This window comes from Anabrus simplex, chromosome 2 (assembly GCF_040414725.1).
Source record: "Anabrus simplex isolate iqAnaSimp1 chromosome 2, ASM4041472v1, whole genome shotgun sequence".
Taxonomy (NCBI): Eukaryota; Metazoa; Arthropoda; class Insecta; order Orthoptera; family Tettigoniidae; genus Anabrus; species Anabrus simplex.
In genome coordinates, this window is record NC_090266.1 from 363,742,525 (window position 1) to 363,758,375 (window position 15,851).

Consider the following 15,851-nt stretch of genomic DNA (forward strand, 5'->3'; position numbering starts at 1 on the left):
GGCCGCACTTAAGCGGCTGCAGCTATCGAGCTTGGTGTCTGGTGTTTTACGCACCTTTTAATACACTTGTTATTTAATACACCCCAGTGGAAAAGGTTTTCGTATTTGTTTTCTCGTCTTTTTCATGCCTTTTAATATCTCTAGAAACAGTAGATAACCAATATCTTTCACTGTACCCATGCATACACGACGTAAAATGTACGGTACGCATGTAGGAAAAAAATAGCATATCCCTGTTGGATAGTTCTGATTCGTGTGGCAGTAGTATGTTTTCTCGTTTAACACATTCTCTTTCCTTGAACTCTACAGAAATGTCCAAACGAGGTCTTGCTGAATAAACTAACCTCTGAAGTCGGTCATCCTTTCTGCGCCGTATCTTTTAGAAATAATTTTATTGACTTTACGTCCCAATAACTACTTTCCAGTTTTTCGAGATGCTGATGTGCCAGAATTTATTCCTGCAGGAGTTCTTTTACGTGCCAGTAAATCTAATGAAACGGGGCTGACGTATTTGAGCACCTTCAAATACTACTGGACTGAGTCAGGATCGAACCTGCCAAGTTGGGGTCAGAAGGCCAGCCCCTCAACTGTCTGAGCCACTCAGCCCAGCCCACTGTATTTTGATTTGTATCATATTCTTACTTAATTTCAGTACATAACATTAAATTAATTGTTTACTTCTGCCTTTATTTCTAACTACTACTACTATCGGCCAGGTTATTTACGCTTTTCGTATAGAAACATGGTCTATTTCATTTTCGAATTATGTTTACAGAACAACAGTCAATGAGTATTACTAATCGACCCTGACATTCCCTTCGAGTTTGAATGTTGGTGAGAGAGCTCGCTAGTGCACATAGCGCGAAAACTATACCGAAGATGATCGTTCGTATTCATTGTAATCGCTGGAGTGCATACATATCAATAACAGAAATAATAACGCACGTTTAATCGCTCTTAATAACAGATGCATCAGTGATAGGGCTCTCGCTGTAACCGAAGGATAATATACATTTTAATATAAGAAGTTTCAAGGGACAGATAAACCTGCCGTTACAACAGAGTTCCCGCTATATGCCATACTCTCTATAATGGACTTCCACTGTAATAGGAGCTGCGTTAAGCTTGGGACAATCGGTTAAAGCTGCCCCAAAAAAGAAGTGGCTGGATACTCACAACTGGTTACGCTCATTAATACTAAATTATGACGATTACAAAGATGATGACAATGCCGTTAATTTCTCTGAATAAATTAATTGTATTACAGTATAGGAAATAAATGTACTGTAATTTAGCAATTGAAGACAATATCATTGGTTATTTCTATGGTACTACAAATTAAACTACATGCAAGAGTAATAACCTTCATGGGGGAGAGGAAAGAATAGGCATGGAAAAGGGTAAAGGGAAGATTATCAGATATAGAAAGACAGAGTTTAACACATTGGAGACGGTCATATTTGAATGTGCTACCCTCCAGAAATCGCAGCATTTTTAATGGTTTTTGAAAATTTTTCAATTCTAGGGTAAGGCAAGATTAAAACAACTTTTGGAATACATAGAAAGATCACACTTTCTTCTGCACAAAAATGAGTTTTAATTATCATACAGTGCAGGAATTTTTAAATATAAATTTATGAATGTAATAAGTTTTACAAATAAAAAAAATCTGACGCAGCTGTGGATGCCAGTTCGGTTAATATTTCCAAATCTGACTTTGTGGGAACATCTACTGAAACACACTAATACAGAATCTAACCTAATTGGTCAATTGACACCGGTATCCTTGTTTACAACCAGCAATTTGCATTCCCACTGTTCATTTTTTGACGACGGGGTTGCATCGAGTTGCTGCAGGTACGTGGGAAACACCCACATTCTTAGGAAGCGGTAAGAACCCACTTCAAGGTAGCGGTATAAAACGACGTTACAATTCACACCAATTTGAAAATAGTTCATTTTCTACATTAACTTGCCTGAAGCGCCAGAATCGTCATGTTTCCTTAGTGTGTAATTGTTATCCTCATCCTCATTTTCAGAAGTCGTATCTTGCATAAGAACATCCATTATGGATTCGTTGCCGAAATTTCATACACTTGAATTATACATGGTCAATATTTGCAAGAATTACACAAACAAGCCTGCCTCTCGAACACACACACTTTCTGTCCGCATGTACTGTACGTACTTTCCCGCCCATTTCACAGCTGAGAGTCAACGATGACGCAGCCTTGGGTTATGTAGGAGCGTGACTGTGTTGTCAATGCCTTGAAAGAAGAGCTCTCGACTTATGCTCATGACTAGTATATTTTATGCTTATAGAAGCATTCAGCAGTATCCTAGTGAAGTCACAGCTCGCTGAAACGGCAGCTGCAATTTTTTAGCGTGCCCGTAGTTTCTAGGAGCGGTGTCTCCAATGTGTTATTAGTGGAATGTAGGGAGAGGGACTCGCTATCAGTATTAAACAAATTGGTGGAAATAACAAACCCGAAAACCAAATTTGAGGGCAGAAGAGATAACAGAGGTTTATATTGGTAGGTAATGGGACTTCCAAAAAGCCCAAAAAGCAGGGGATGGGTAGGACGAGAAAATATGGATAGATGTATTTTGTGTGGGGAGGGTATATAGGATATATAGGATATAGGATATATTTAACCAATGCAGAGCCTTGTATGTGCATGTTTAGTCCTCAGCCTGAAGGCTGGTTGGATCCTCAACAGTTCTGCCATCAGCTGTCATAGATGGCCTAGGCATCACTGAAGAGGCATACTAGCGAAATGAGGAGTGAGGTAGTTTCACGTTGCTTTCCTCACCGAGCCAGAAGTTGCTATTACACATCAGTCTGCCAAGCCCACTGAAATGCATACACCAACTGACCCTATGAGCAATATTTTCACACAATTCATAGCAGGGACTGGCTGCAGAAGGAATGGCATTACTAGCATCACTCATACCTCAGGCACTTTCATTTTGTCAAAGCCAAGGATAAAGCTGAGACAGATCAATGAAAGTAACAAAATTGCTCTAGCCCATACCAGAAGACATAGTGCACTGTAAACACTAGGTCCTGCCAGCAAAGGCAGAGGAGATTAACAAAGTGCTGAATAAGAAAGAGATGGAAAAGGTAGAAAAGAGATATAAGATGACAGCATGGTTGTGTAGAGAGTTGGAGAGACAAACAAATATATTAAAATATTTAAATGCGGTTAGAGCCAGATTTTAAAAGAAATTGAGGGAATAACAGGAAGAATGGTGAGAGCGAAAAGGGGCCAATAAACAGATGAGAGAGATAAGATAGGAAGAAGAGGAAATGAAAGAAAGAAGGAGCGGGGAGGGTTGGAGCTATGTTTAGGAAAGGGGTAGGATGTGAGAGAAGCAGGGGGAGATGAGTAGGAAGATAGGAGATTGGCGAAATGGCGAGTTGAATATGAAAATGAAGTCTTCAGAGAAAGAGGTAGTAAGATTTAGACGAACGAGGGAAGCATCTTGCCCAGAGGAATGGTTATCCGCCCTGAGCAGGATGCTGCTAAGTAGAATGAGAGAGTTGTATTAAATATAAGGATAGGTACTATGAAGTGATTGTTATAGTATAGTGTAGTGAAGTAGTGTAGTGTAGTGAATTCAAGGAGGAACAGTTGGCAGAGAGTTAGTGTAAAGGGAGTAAGAGTGAGTGGGAAAGAATGAATTGTATATCTAGAGAATGACTAGGGGGATGGATTGAGCAAGATTTTGATGCATGGGGGAGAGCATCTTTCTCAGAGGAATGGTTATCCGCCCCGAGCAGGATGATAGTCAGTAGAATGAGTGTTATATACAATGTAGATACACTAAGAAAAGATTTGTATATATTGGTAAATGAATATATTAAGAGATGAGCAGGTAATATCTAGAGAGGTGTGATGATGGAAAACTTTGTTATAAATAGGAATTAGGTAGGAGAAAGAAGGCTCAGAGAGTAACTGTAAAGAGGTTGTATGAATATTAAGTTTATGGTGGTGTTTAAGGAAATGTGTAATTAGTGAGTGGATTGTAGAGTATAAGATGTAAATAAGATGGAAGAACGGTATGAAGATGGTGTAAATTAGTAGAGTAGTAAGGAAACCATTGGTATGTTTGTAAGGTCGGTGTCGGTGTTGTGAACTGTGGAGAGAGGATGAGGATTGTTGGAGGTTTATCTAGAGTAGTCGACTAGAAAGATGGATTGAGCAAGACTTTGATGAAGGAGGAAGAGTATTTTGCCCAGGGGAATGGTTATCTGCTGTGAGCAAGATGATGGTCAGTAGAATGAGTGTTATATTATATACAAGGTAGATATTATAAGAAAAGATTTGTATATATTGGTAATGGAATGGATTAAGAGACTAGAGGCAATATCTTGAGCGGGAGGATGTGAAAGACTTTGTAAATGTAGAAATTAGGCAGGAGATGGAAGGCTGAGAGAGTAAATGTAAGAAGGTGTACCAATATTAAATTTATTGCATAGTTTAAGAAAATGAACAATTAGTGTGTGGATTGCAGAGTATAAGATGTAAATAATGTGGAAGAAGTGTATGATGTAAGTAAGAAAGAGCAGACTGGAAGATATGTGATGGGGAGTGTGAGGTATAAGAGGTGAAAGGGTGGGGTGGGACTGACCCACCCCAAGGTAAAAAAGATTAAGAATGTCCCCACGTGGGGAAAGAGGAGAAGCAAGGATGGGTGCTGGCATTGTGTAAGAAAGGCGACTTGTATACAACAGGCTGGACAGAAGATAAGAATGTGATGGGTCACATGATGGACTGGCTTCTGCCTCGTGTGATCTGTCTCGCAAAGAATGGGAGGAAAACCCATTGTCAGCTAGTTGCTGGTAGGATCCGATATCTGACCACACGTGGCGGGGCTAGGAGTGGTGTCTCGGGTTGGACGGGCAGTTTTCCTTACCAGGGAAGATAATACGACCAGCCAGTTCTTTTAATTTAGTTTTAGGCAGTAGAATACCTAGTTAGGATGTTAGTGTAGATTGTAGTTAAGGTAGCATCTTACATGTGGTGCTGGATATCTGCACATGTGTGGGATACTACAGAGTAGATTTAATACATTGTAAATTTAGACATACTGTAGAAGATTTAGATTAAATTAGTTACAGATTTAGTTGTAGTTAAGTAGTTAGTCCAGTCAAGTACTATTTTCTTTATTTCCTTATACCGATGGTTTGTAACTATGGTGGGGTATTAAAGATGTTCAGAAAAGTTCTGTCAGGAAAAGATATGTTGGGAGAAATGGTGTTAGGAAATACAATTTGGGAAAAGTGCTGTCGGGATAATGTATGTTGGGAAACTCGACTTTTGGGAAATTGGATTAGGAGAAAACTGATGGAATTCTGCTAGTAATTATCGAATATATGAATTAATTACATGTTTAAATTCAGAGCAGTTTGAACAAATGATGGTGGTGTTGATATTTCTGTTAATGATAATCCACAGACCGAGCTCGATAGCTGCAGTCGCTTAAGTGTGGCCAGTATCCAGTAATCGGGAGATAGTGGGTTCGAACCCCACTGTCGGCAGCCTTGAAGATGGTTTTCCGTGGTTTTCCATTTTCACACCAGGCAAATGCTGGGGCTGTACTTGAATTAAGGCCACGGTCGCTTCCTTCCCATTCCTAGGCCTTTCCTATCCCATCGTCGCCATAAGACATATCTGTGTCGGTGTGACATAAAGCAAATAGGGAAAAAAAAAAAAGATAATCCACAGAAAAGATGGTTTTAAAAAATAATTCTGTGTACTTATATTTTATTGGCCATTAAAATGATATTTCACTGTACTTTAGTATATGGATGAAAAAAAATATAATTATTTAATTTGTATTCTCTTGTTTAGATCCTTCAGAGCCAAAGGGAGAAAACTCCTCCACAAACTGGGTAAGTTATAATACTGAATTAGAAGTTGCATGTTCTTTTAAGCAAAGCTGAAGCCTCTGTATTGTTATTTTCTTAATTTATTTAATGTAAGTTTGTATTCCCACTGCCATAGCTCAGAACTTACAAGGGAAGCTTTGGGGTGAAAAAGTAAGAGGCCAAAGTAACTGGTGTGAAGTGCAACATTTAACAATCACCCGCAACTCTAAAACAAGACATGAAAGTTGGGTGCACGACTGTAAAGTTCATTCATAACGTGCCAAACATGCTGTACCTGTGAAATATGAGACATGTAAATGCTGAGATTGTGAACATCATCTTGAATTTTCAAATATCATGAGCACATCTCACTCTATGTCATAGTAATGTGGAGTGAGAAGGCAGTGTTGCATCTCACACCACAAGCAAATAACGGCAGTGGAGTCACAGTCAGCAGTGCTGCGTGTGTCAGGAATAAAAAAATTTATGTCCAGCTCATTATGGAACAAAAGTGGCATGTCCTTGAACACACATCCAGACACCTTTCATGCATAGAGAACTATAGGTTGGTACAGTGGTGCCTTGACTGATGTTAGGCCCCTTAAAACAACAATCATCATCATCATCATCATCATAATTTTCATTGATGACCACAATCTGTAATTAAACTTTTCCTTGTGTTGTTTGGGTGTTCCTGGAAGCAGCCAGTAATTCATGACTTTCACCTTTTCTGCTGTAGAAATTTCTCTGTGCATTTTGGAAAAGAACCAGAAAGTGACTGATTGCTGTGAACTGCTCATCTCGCCTTCGGAAGAAAATTTTATCAGTAATTCTTCATTTACTTGCCCCTCTTCATTTTTATCTTGCTGTGGTTCAGTCATGTCAATATCTAGAGTTATTTCTCTTTCCACAGTTTCTGACACGTAATGTTTTAACAAAAAATACACCTCTAAGTACTATATCTGAAACTGCTTTCAGAGCATAAAAAATTTATGCCCAGATACTGCAAATAACTCTTGTAGGATTGGCAATACTATTGAGCATGGTTTGATTCTGAGAGCTAAGTAAGGGCTGTCATATGAAAATTGGTCACTTGCCAAAAAGTATAAAAGAACATTTGGGGCATTCAGAGCACAAAGGATTCAAGTCCATTTTTGGTTATTCTGGAGATATTCCACCTCTAACATCGAAGGTCATCGACCCCTATCAATAAAAAATAAATTTACATGGTTAGCAAGTGAACAACAGTTGTGAAAAATCAAGGATTTATCAAACAGGAACAGAATTTTACTGACAAAATGAAGGCAATTAATAAGTGCCCATTTGAAGAATTCCTGAAGGGGTGTGCAATGAATCAATTGTGAAAGAACATGACTTACAAAAATTTGTGACATTAAAGGCTCACGAATTACAATTGACAAACACAAGTTCAAGGCTATTTCATCTTGGCTGGATCATTTGTAACAACACGTTAGGTTCGAGATAACTTAATACAGGCTTCTAGAAATGACTGAAAATTAATCATGCAGTCGTATACCAATGACCGGATTTACACTGCCGATGAGTGTGGCTTTAATAAAGAAATGCCTATCGGGAGAACTGTAAAGTGTAAAGGTATGTCTGACATACAGGGAGCAGTGCGATCAAAAAGGGCGACCACACATTCATATACAGTCATGCCTATGGTGTCTTCATCAGGGAAGCTAATGCTAAAATTATTTGTGATTTTATACGAACCAATTGGCATAAATAACTAAGTTCAGGAAAAGGAAATGTTCAAGCCAGAAAATGTAATTGTCAAATGTAGTTCGTAAGAAAAAATGACAAAGCAGTTGTTCACTGTTTTTTAACAGTGTGTGCACGGTCTTTCTGACCAGGAAAGAGTAAAGTTAAAACTATGGATGTAATTTTATCAACATGTTAATTTCCAGTTATATATCAAAGGAAGTATTGCTTCAAATTAAAGAAATGTGCTTTATAATCAAATGAATACATCAGTCCCACGGAAATATATTTTATTACAATGTCAGTGATTATTGCAATGAAACAATAATAAATAGTAGAAAATAAGCACTTGCCCTCAATGTGTATTTCACAATTCAAGCTGAAAACACGATGAAACATTACTTAACATAAATATTGAACAGAAATTAAGTTACTAGAATGAAAGAGTAAGCATAAATAATAATACGAACTTACTCAAACTTCGGTGTGGGAACTTCAAAATGTATCGTAATAATGAATAGTTTGGTAATATTTATAATAACACAACATAAACTAACTGCCAGTATAAAACCATACTTACAAAAAGGTAGACATTTCCAAATGGTTACTGAAAATGTTTGCGCTCGAACTTGTGCTCTTTCAGTTACTCAGCATCAGAATCTATTTCCCCTTCACAGTTAGCACAACTAACATACCTGAATGTTGTGTGTTCTTTACAAATGTAATGTGAACATTCACTGCACTCTGTTTTTGACTTGTGGTTTTTCTTCCAGTCACAAATGTAACATTTTCCTGGCACACCTGTGTACTAGGGAGGTAGGGTTATTACTTCCTGCATTCCAGTCACTTCCCCACAGTTTACGTTTTAGGGACTGGGGTAACCTTTCATTCTGAAGACATGGCTTCAAGTAATCTTCATACAGTTCTTTGCTAAGACACTTGAGAAAGTCTTTCAATTTCAATTCCTGCCAACGGCTTTCTGAACTACGCCACACGTTCTCTGTTAGCCTTGACCACTATAAAACTGTTCAGCAGAGCAATGTTCAAGAGACTGAAAATTACGGATAGTGTCCATCGATTGCATGTCCTAGCCGCTTTGCATTGATCAACCGTGTCTACTCTGCCTTTAGTGGAGTTATAAAATGTGGGTATTTTGGGCTTTTTTTTCTTTTGATTGAGCATCCATTTCACAACTGTGGCATAAGGTAGACAGCAGCAAAACTACTTCATTTTTCTTTGATCAGTAAGAGACGAAAGTCTTCTCTTCACTGAACCTGAAAATGTTGGAATTAACTTCTTGGTTTTTAGTCTGCAAGAAAATTGGAGGGATTTCCTTCTAATTTTTGGTGTAATCCAATGATAGTCAGTCTATGATTTGTCTGGAGATTAGAGCCGAGAGGTAGAGATTAGAGATGTGTAGTAGTTGTCAGTAGTCACATTCTTTTTTTTTTTACGTCGTACCGATACAGATAGGTCTTATGGTGACGATGGGAGAGGAAAGGCCTAGGAATGGGAATGAAGCAGCCGTGGCCTTAATTAAGGTACAGCCCGAGCATTTGCTTGGTGTGAAAATGGAAAAACAATGTGAAACCATCTTCAAGGCTGCCGACTGTGGGGTTCGAACCCACTATCTCCCGGATGCAAGCTCACAGCTGCACGCTCCTAACCGCCTGGCCAACTCGCCCGGTAGTCACATTCCTACCGGAACCACTAATAGGCTGAATCAGTCTCTCTACAACACTGTGTGCGGAATTGTCTAATTGTTTTTATGTACTGCTGAAAGCTACACCGACCCTTGAAAGGCTCTAATATTTCATCTATCGTGACATACTCGCTTGGAGCGTAGGTACCATTACAGTTTTCCACAAATGCTTCAAAAATAGCTCTTATAGAGGAAATTTCTTGAGGGTTTTTTTTTTTTTTTTTTTTTTTTTTCCGATCCACTCAAGAATTTGCGTCATCAAATCTCAGAGCTGTGACTAGGAACTTGAAACGATTTATATTCATGCATGTACAGAAATATTCCACTCCTGTGCCATCAATATACCAAAGATCTTTCAAGTTGACGTGAGTTGCCTTCAGAAGTCCTGTGTCATATACAAATGACCATGAACAGTTTTTATTTCTGTCTTATTTGTGTTTAGCGTATCACGATCACGGGAATAATTAGGCCAAATTTTATCAATTCTTTGGTTAGTAAAGCCTACAATTTCGTCTAGCATATCCTCTATAAAAAATAAGTTCCAAGTTTCTAGATGATTAATTACTCTAGCAGCCACTTGCTTTACAATAAGCATTTGGCTTATCAAGTCATAGCAGCTGGTTCACCGTGTTAGAGGAGGACCATGTATTTTTCAAAACGTTTGACTATCCTTACCCGTGTAAATGGAGGTGGTAAATCACCGGATCCTGTAGTTGCATCTTTGTCACCTGATTGTTCGGAATCAGACTTATGGGCATCCATTTCCACAGTATCATCGTCCTCTTCTTCATCCTAAGCTAAAGGAGAATTGAATTCTACATCAGACTCATCACTATCCTCAAAAATCAACTGGCGTATTATTGCCCCTACTTCCTTCTGACCAGTGTCCGTAATAGATTGAGCCTCACTAATTTCACTCCAGGGTTCGTGTCCATGTTCCTTTGACTGTGACGAAAGCGAATCTTTGTCTACAATGCTGACAAGTTTTTGAATTATTTCCTCTTCCCTCTGGCAGTCCATGGCCCTAAAGACACAATATACCGAACTCGATAGCTGCAGTCGATTAAGTGTGGCCAGTATCCAGTATTTGGGAGAAAGAGGGTTCGAACCCCACTGTCGGCAGCCCTGAAGATGGTCTTCGGTGGTTTCCTATTTTCACACCAGGCAAGTGCTGGGGCTCTACCTTAATTAAGGCCACGGTCGTTCCCTTCCCACTCCTAGCCCTTTCTTGGCCATCGTCGCCCCAGACCTATCTGTGTCGGTACAACTTAAAGCAACTTTAAAAAAAAATATTTTAAAAAAAGGAAGAAAGACACAATAAGTCATCGTTTAAGACTATTTCAAAGTATAATAAACTGTCACTAAAAAAAAAAAAAAAACTTATCATACAGTGAGGAGGCGCGCATTGTGCAACTGACTGGGTTACTATAACATGAGGAGGCGTGCACGGTCTAAAGGACTAGTCAATATTCACCAAAGTCTGAGGGTCAACTGTCTAAAAATAACCGCATTCCCTACAATATGTGGTTCAGGAATAGTCTATTCAAAGGTACTGAAGGAGGGGGGGGGACATACGCTCGCATGACCTTGAAGGTAATAAGGCATCTTTGCCACGCAAGGTCTTTAAGACCATACACGCTGTCTCGAGAGTTAAAAGGAGCCTTCTTACCATTTTCAAGTGAAAGAAACCTGCTCCTTTTAGACTTTTATGATGTCCCCAGTGACACTGAAAATGTCAAATATTCTGAAAGAAGTTATGATTCTGACAAACTAACAGTAAACGTAATACCGGACAACACAATGTATGAATTTCAGCCCGTAGATCGATTCTTCTTCCGAATATATAAATACACGATATGCAAGCTCTCGCACAGTGCTGATTTCGACAAGTCACAATCACCTGCTGCCTTGCAGCTGTGGGATAACATCCTGAAACTACAGTTGCTAGCATTCCAGCAGTTCATTTCCCTGTGCTTTTAGCACACTTATCATTATGGATGAATGTTACCTGGATTAACTGCAAGAAACCCACACCATCTTCATAATACTACAGATTTTTGATTCAGAAATTTGGGAGTACAGCGTAATAAATGTGACACAGCAGCAATAATTATATGTGGTTGGTGTACAGAGAAGTTATGTATCCAACATTAAATGCCTGAAATATTTTCCCATAAAATCCTTTTTCGTGTTTGTTTGTACTTAACAATTACTCCTGAGTGTGAAATTTTCAATTTTGTTGCGAGAAACAGGCAGGTGCCATACAGCACCTTTTGTCACTCCTGTAGTCAAAAGATTGTATTGTATTTTATTTCATCCAAACTGATCATACAGTGATATGGCATACACCAGTAATCATATTTACAGTAACAAAGGATAAAACAGTAATATAATGCCATGAGAAATAAAGAGAAATATACAATGTAGTAAAGAAGCACAAATAACAAAAAAAAAAAAAATGATACATAAGTTAATTTTCAAGAGCTGAGTATTCTTCAATAGAATAAAAACAATGGTTAGAAACAAATTTGAATAATTCCTTCTTAAATTTTGAACATGGTTTTATATGCTTAATGAAGTCTGGCAATTTATTAAACAAATGTACTCCTGCATAACTCAAACTTGATTCATAAAGCTTAGTTTTGTGTGGTTCTATGTGCAAACTGTTTTTAGTATTATACCTATGTACGTCTGAGTTTATGGTGAAACTGATTACATTCTCTTTTATATATACAAGTGTCCGACTCGTTGGCCGAATGGTCAGCGTACTGGCCTTCGGTTCAGAGGGTCCCGGGTTCGATTCCCGGCCGGGTTGGGGATTTTAACCTTCATTGGTTAATTCCAATGGCTCGGGGGCTGGGTGTTTGTGCTGTCCCCAACATCCCTGCAACTCACACACCACACATAACACTGTCCTCCACCACAATAAAAAACGCAGTTACCTACACATGGCAGATGCCGCCCACCCTCATCGGAGGGTCTGCCTTACAAGGGCTGCACTCGGCTAGAAATAGCCACACGAAATTATTATTATATATACAAGTGTTTTGAAGATATAAAGGCTAGACAATGGTAAAATAGAATAAATTTTAAAATATTTCTTGCAACTTGTCCTCCTTCCGACTATTCATTCCTCTAATTATTTTCTTTTGTAACGTAAAGATGACTTCTCTATATCGTGAATGCTCCCTATTTCCCGGGTAGGCTCAGCCGGTGAACGAGAGTCCCAGAGGTGGACCGTTCGTTAACAGGCATCACCTAATTTTAGGAGCAGTTAATGGGACAGGGACTGATGACAATGGAAAAACAAACAATTTACAAACAAGGTTTGACATTTATTGCTAATAGCACTTCTTTAAACAAAAATTAAAGAAAATTTTACAAACAAAATCTTGAGGTCGTTATGCATTTTCTTCTCATAAGACAGTTTTATACAATTCTGACTCTCTGGTACTTAAACATCGAAGCCTGAATTACACTGAAATGTAAATAAAAATAAAAATTAGCCTTCATCTGGTTTGAGGAAAACAAAATTGTTGAGGGTGAACCTCATCTTAACTTCTTGGAACCATGAAGTTAACAGAAATTGGCTATCGCGATAGCATGTTTTCAACTCATGAAAAATAGAAATTTTATCTTAATAAAAAATAAAAATAAAAAAATTGAATGATAATAGCATTGTGAAAATCTCACAAATAATGCTGAAATGTTAACATTATAATTTCATCTTAATTATGGATAAATTCCACTGATATTGAAATGATTTATGACCAAAAACTTGAACAAATTACATTCTTGATAGTTATTTTAATTAACGTAATTTCCAACAATTAGGTCGATTTAAGACTTCACGAGTATTATTATGACTTTAAAGAAACATTCTTTCCATGAAAATCCTTCAAAATGTGATTGAAAATAATTTCTTTCGTGAAGTTCCAGTGGTGGCTGAAACTGACACAAACAGCTTTAGAAAATTTATAAAATATGACAACGTCGAATAAATAGCTTGATGAACACACTTGATTAGTTTATTTATCATCAACACATAATTAATAATATTCCCATTACAGATGATATAATACATTCAAATAATAACAATATTAACAGCACTTATTACTACTACTAATTATAACTAAGTAATATATACATATTTACAAAACACATACCGGTAAGGAAGAAAAGAAACCATGAAAACAGAAAAGTGTTTAACATTTGAAATGACCGAAGGAAGGAAGGAAGGAAGGAAGGAAGGAAGGAAGGAAGGAAGGAAGTATAACTTTCAGTTACCAAATGCACAGAACAAGTTACAAGGAACAACACACTGTCTATGAAGCGTCCAAAAGATGTCTGCGGATTTCACTAGCTGACGAGTGAAGTATATCCACCATCCCGTTAATTTCATTCAGGGATCTTAGGGCCTGCATAAACCAAGAGTTCCTGTGTGATTCCGTTCTGCACCTGAGTAAGTGAAAGGTGACAGCTTGTCGGGTCTTGCAGGAAGGAACATGAATTGGGAGCAACTGGAGTAAATTGGGACAGTCAAGGAAATTACCGATACATTTGTGTATGAAACGTGCGTTGACATACCTACGCCTAGTTTTAAGAGACTCAGTACACATGTTTGTACAGCTTGACAGCTTGATACCCAAACACTTTTTACTGATCCATTTTGAGAATCTGATCTGTACTCGCTCTAAGGTATTAACTAAGTATTGCTGTGAGGGGATCCACACTTCAGAGCAGTACTCTAGACTAGATCGTATAAGCGAGAAATATAGGGTTTTCAAAGGGTCAACAGATTTAAAACTCTTACAATTTCTTTTGAGGAAGCCTAACGTTTTAAATGCCTTGTTAACAATATTTAACACATGCTGATTGAAAGATAGACCATTTTGATTACTAAAAATAACACCAAAGTCCTTAATTTTATTAACATGTTTCACTTCTCGATCCTTTATATGATAATTGAATACACTGACTTGTGATTTTCTCGTGAAGGATATTGCACTGCACTTTGAAATATTTAGGGTTAAATGCCATTTTTTGCACCAATCACTAATATTATTTATATCAGACTGTAACAATTCAGTCACTCATGTTTTCTACCCTGTAGAGTTTAAGGTTATCAGCATAGAGCAGGTAGTTGCTCGAATGGATTTGTGATGGCAGATCATTAACAAATAGAAGGAAACACAAAGGTCCCAGTAGTGAACCTTGTGGAACGCCAGACATAGGCTGATAAGGACGTACTGTGTATCTCCTGTCGTAAAGATAGCATTTAAACCATTCAAGCAAGCTTCCATGAATGCCATATGCTGACAACATAGTCAGAAGAGCATTATGCTGCACAGAGTCGAAAGCCTTGGAAAAATCCGTGTACACGGCATCAACCTGCTTGCAATTGTCCAGAGCGCTAGATATGAAGTGGGAGTACACAGCAAGATTGGTGGTAGTTGAGTGTTTCTGGACAAAACCATGCTGTTTAATATGAATTAAACCACTAACTGCACTGTACAAGGCTTTGTACACGACTCTTTCCGCTACTTTTGGAAATGAGTGAAAGAAGAACTACTGGTCTGTAATTGACAAAGATCTGTCACCTTTCTTAAAGACTGGAATGACATATCCTTTCTTCCATTCGGACGGAAAATTGCCTGTTCAAAGAGACCAGTTGATTATCGAGGCTAGTGGGGTTGCCAGCTCCTCAGCACACTCGCTTAACTTCGAAGCTTATGAAAATCTGCAGCAGTACGGAATCAGAATTAAAGAGAGATTTTATGCATTCTTCTCTAGATTATATTCCCTCAGCTGTGGAGGTGTGGTGATTTTCTGACACATAATTGGTTGTCATGATATTCGGTGATAGGCTGTAATTCTTGTAGAAATTACTGGGCTCCGAGCGAGTTTCGACACGCGCCTCTACATGTGGAAACAACCTTGAAAAATTCCTGGCGGGTCTCGTGACTAACATGTGTTATCGATCGCTAGGTTGGAATAATCAGTAGTCTGGACACTCTCCAAAACTGGTCAAACCACTTTTCTGACTGAGAACACAGCTATTCATGAATAAAACTTCACACTGCACTCCCAATGAAAGAATGTTGTTAGCCATTAAGAACACACACTAAAATGCTTATTATGATCCAAATTTGAAGGGGACAGTATCGTGAACTACCCGAGTAAATGATTCCATCGTTTAGTATGGGATAGACATATGCAAAATACATTATTGGACAAGCCTCTAAATTAAAACTACTTTTCAAAGATATTATCATGAAATAAATTCTACTAAGTTTTCTCCAGGTTAATGATTCATCCATCCATAAGGCAAGAAACTTTGTTGTTGATTAGTACTCAACTATGGTCTCTCCAAATGATACTGGACAAATTTGTATATTTAGATTAATCTTAAGGTGAAATCTAATCACAGAAGTTTTCTTTTTACTTAAGATTAATTTATTATCTTCAAGCCAGCTCAGGATATTACTTACTATACTGCCTGCCTTTAATTCTAACCCTTCAGAACTTTCATCAGCTACAAAAACAGTA

General features: G+C 38.0%; 1 protein-coding gene across 3 annotated transcripts in view; it reads left to right on the forward strand.

Moving 5' to 3' along the window:
* Positions 1-15,851, forward strand: part of LOC136862834 (alpha-tubulin N-acetyltransferase) — a 237,271-nt gene that overhangs the window by 184,994 nt on the left and 36,426 nt on the right. For all 3 annotated transcript variants that reach the window (XM_067139103.2, XM_067139104.2, XM_067139102.2), the window contains one exon: positions 5,859-5,899. In XM_067139103.2, the coding sequence (XP_066995204.2) occupies positions 5,859-5,899 (41 nt within the window). The remainder of the gene's footprint in view (positions 1-5,858; positions 5,900-15,851) is intronic.